A 2,500-nucleotide genomic window follows, 5' to 3' on the forward strand; every position below is an offset into this window, starting at 1 on the left:
TTGGTGTTTTAAGGGCAGGTGTTCCAGCTACCCTGCAATCACTCTGTACTGAAAGCTGACAATAAGAGAGGCTGAACGTGAGAGATGCTCAGGTGGGAGAACCAGTCAGGGAATAATCATGGAATCCCAGAATGGTTAGGGTTGGAGAGGATCATTAACGATCATCTTGTAACATCCCCTGCCACAAACAGGGACACCTTCCACTGTCCCAGGCTGCTCCGAGCTCCTGTGTCCAACCTGGCCTTGGGCACTGCCAGGGATCCAGTGACAGCCACAGCCTCTCTGGGCACCCTGTGCCAGGGCTTCCCCACTCTCACAGGGAACAATTCCTCCCTAATACCTGTTCTAAACCTACTCTCTGTCACTTTGGATCCATTCCTCCTTGTTCTGGCACTGCAGACCCTTGTGAAAATCCCTCTCCACCTTTCCTGTAGGCTCCCACCCCTGATGATCCCATCTGTGTAAAGGAGAGTGTTTTAAATTCCTCGCCTACCAAAAGACTCCAATGTCACAAGTCCTAGGCTCCAACCCTCCAAAGGCAAGTTTAACCTTCTGAACAGGTGTGGAGCTGCTGATTCACAACCACTGCCCTTGAAGGTGTTAAAAATTACAGGTGTGTAGCTAAGCCTTCACAGGACCTACGGTCTCTCCAAGATTTTGTCTCAAATGTCCCCCCAAATTCCAAAGCAGCACTAGCTTAAGGAGACCACCATGAATCTTCCATTAATTTATTTTCAGAAGGTTGCTGATGGAAATGGCTGCACGTTTACATGGACCTTTAGACAGAGGGTGATAACAAAACTCCTATATAAATATATATGAATATGTATATCTCATATATTTATGGGTGGAAAGGGATATCATTAATACCTGTATCAACCCAAAGGTGGCAACACTGGCAGCAAGAGCCCTGTGGGTGATGACATGGATGGCTCCAGCTCTCCTAGAGGAACAAGCTCGTTCTTGCTGGAGCTCAGCCCTCAGGAGCAAAAACCCCTCAGTGAAACACACTTTAAAAATCTCCCCTTCTGCCTACAATTCTTGTCACAGTGAATATCTGATATGAGTTGCTGGCATGCTCACAAATTAAAAGAGAGACCTAATGATATTGCTTATGTTCATGCTGAGCATTAAAAGGTAATGTCTAAAAGGTTTTATTGTGTTAATAAAACTCAGAGGTGGTCAAGACTTGATGCACACAGGAACAGAATACAAAATAATCAGTCATAATGTTACGACTTCATTTTTCATTTGTGTTTTTCAAGTTTGCCCTGAAAATCAGAGATTGCGCTGAAGGAAAAAAGACAATATTATATCAAAGAAAAAGGGAAAATTATAAGCATGACTTATCTTTAATGTTTTACATCAAAATGAAATTTCTGTGATACGTGTCATGTGCATAAACAACACAGGCAGCTTTTGTCTTTGTTGAATTTAAATGAAAAGTCCCTCTAGATATTAATATGTGGACTTCATTTGTTAGCCTGCTAAGTCAGGGACTTATAACAAAAGCTTTGTAAACAAAAGATTAAACTGAATCGAGCTTTAGAAAATGAAAGGAAAACAAGAGTCAAATAATCACAGATCAGAGTGGGGCTGCTTAGATTGAAATCACTACAAGCTACTGGAGTGGAAAATGTTTAATTGAACTATTTCATTACGCAGGAAGTTTATGTCCCTCTTGTAGAATCCAAAATATTTGTATCAGAAAATCCATTCTCCTTCCTTAAAATACTCTCCTGCAAGTATCAGGTGCGATCTTAAAAACTGTCGATTAACTTAATGGCAAAGAATTAATGTGGAAAAGGGGTCACATTTAAGAGTACAGGTTGTTTTTTTGCAGCTTGATGTACCTACCCAAGAAGTTGCTCAGCCGGAGTTCGTGCGCGGCGTTATTTTACAGGTGATGAGCAGCCTAAGGCATCGCTTAGCAACACGTATTTAATTAGAAAAAAAATAAACAGACGCTTTCTGACTCTTCACTGACCTTTGGTAACCTTTCGGGATCACCTGGGTGTCGCGGAATAACTTTCTGCAACCTCTGGAAGCCGTAATCTATGGTGGGTTCGTTAAGCGCTGGAACATAAACAGATGAGGCGATTTGAGCAGAGGGGTTTCACAAGATCCACATCCCAACAACTGCTCCCGAGCACAAATTTACACCCCCGCGTGCAATTTTCCTCTCAGACCTTATCCCGGCCACAAACCTCATTTTACAACCTGTCCTGAGGAAGAGATTTTTATTTTTCTCCCCCCTTCACAAAGCAATGATTACTTCTACTTATAATTAGGCTGGAAAATAGTCAAAGGGTTATCCAATATATTGCAAAAATGATAGCACAGTAACAAAGTTACAGGTCTTGAGGCCATATATAGCAATCACTACAGTCATGATATGATGTCTGCATCACGGGCTGCTTTCTATACTGGCTGTGGATTTATGGGAAACTGGCAATTATGACATATGTCCAGCTATTGCTAGCTTCAGATTTATCCCTGT

The 2,500-nt window shown here is 42.0% G+C and overlaps 1 protein-coding gene across 9 annotated transcripts in view; it reads right to left on the minus strand.

The window, feature by feature from the left end:
• EBF3 (EBF transcription factor 3) overlaps positions 1 to 2,500 on the minus strand; it is a 122,493-nt gene that overhangs the window by 16,200 nt on the left and 103,793 nt on the right. For all 9 annotated transcript variants that reach the window (XM_050976444.1, XM_030241458.2, XM_030241461.2 and 6 more), the window contains exon 11: positions 1,988 to 2,076. In XM_050976444.1, the coding sequence (XP_050832401.1) occupies positions 1,988 to 2,076 (89 nt within the window). The remainder of the gene's footprint in view (positions 1 to 1,987; positions 2,077 to 2,500) is intronic.

Source organism: Serinus canaria, chromosome 6, assembly GCF_022539315.1.
Source record: "Serinus canaria isolate serCan28SL12 chromosome 6, serCan2020, whole genome shotgun sequence".
Taxonomy (NCBI): domain Eukaryota; kingdom Metazoa; phylum Chordata; class Aves; order Passeriformes; family Fringillidae; genus Serinus; species Serinus canaria.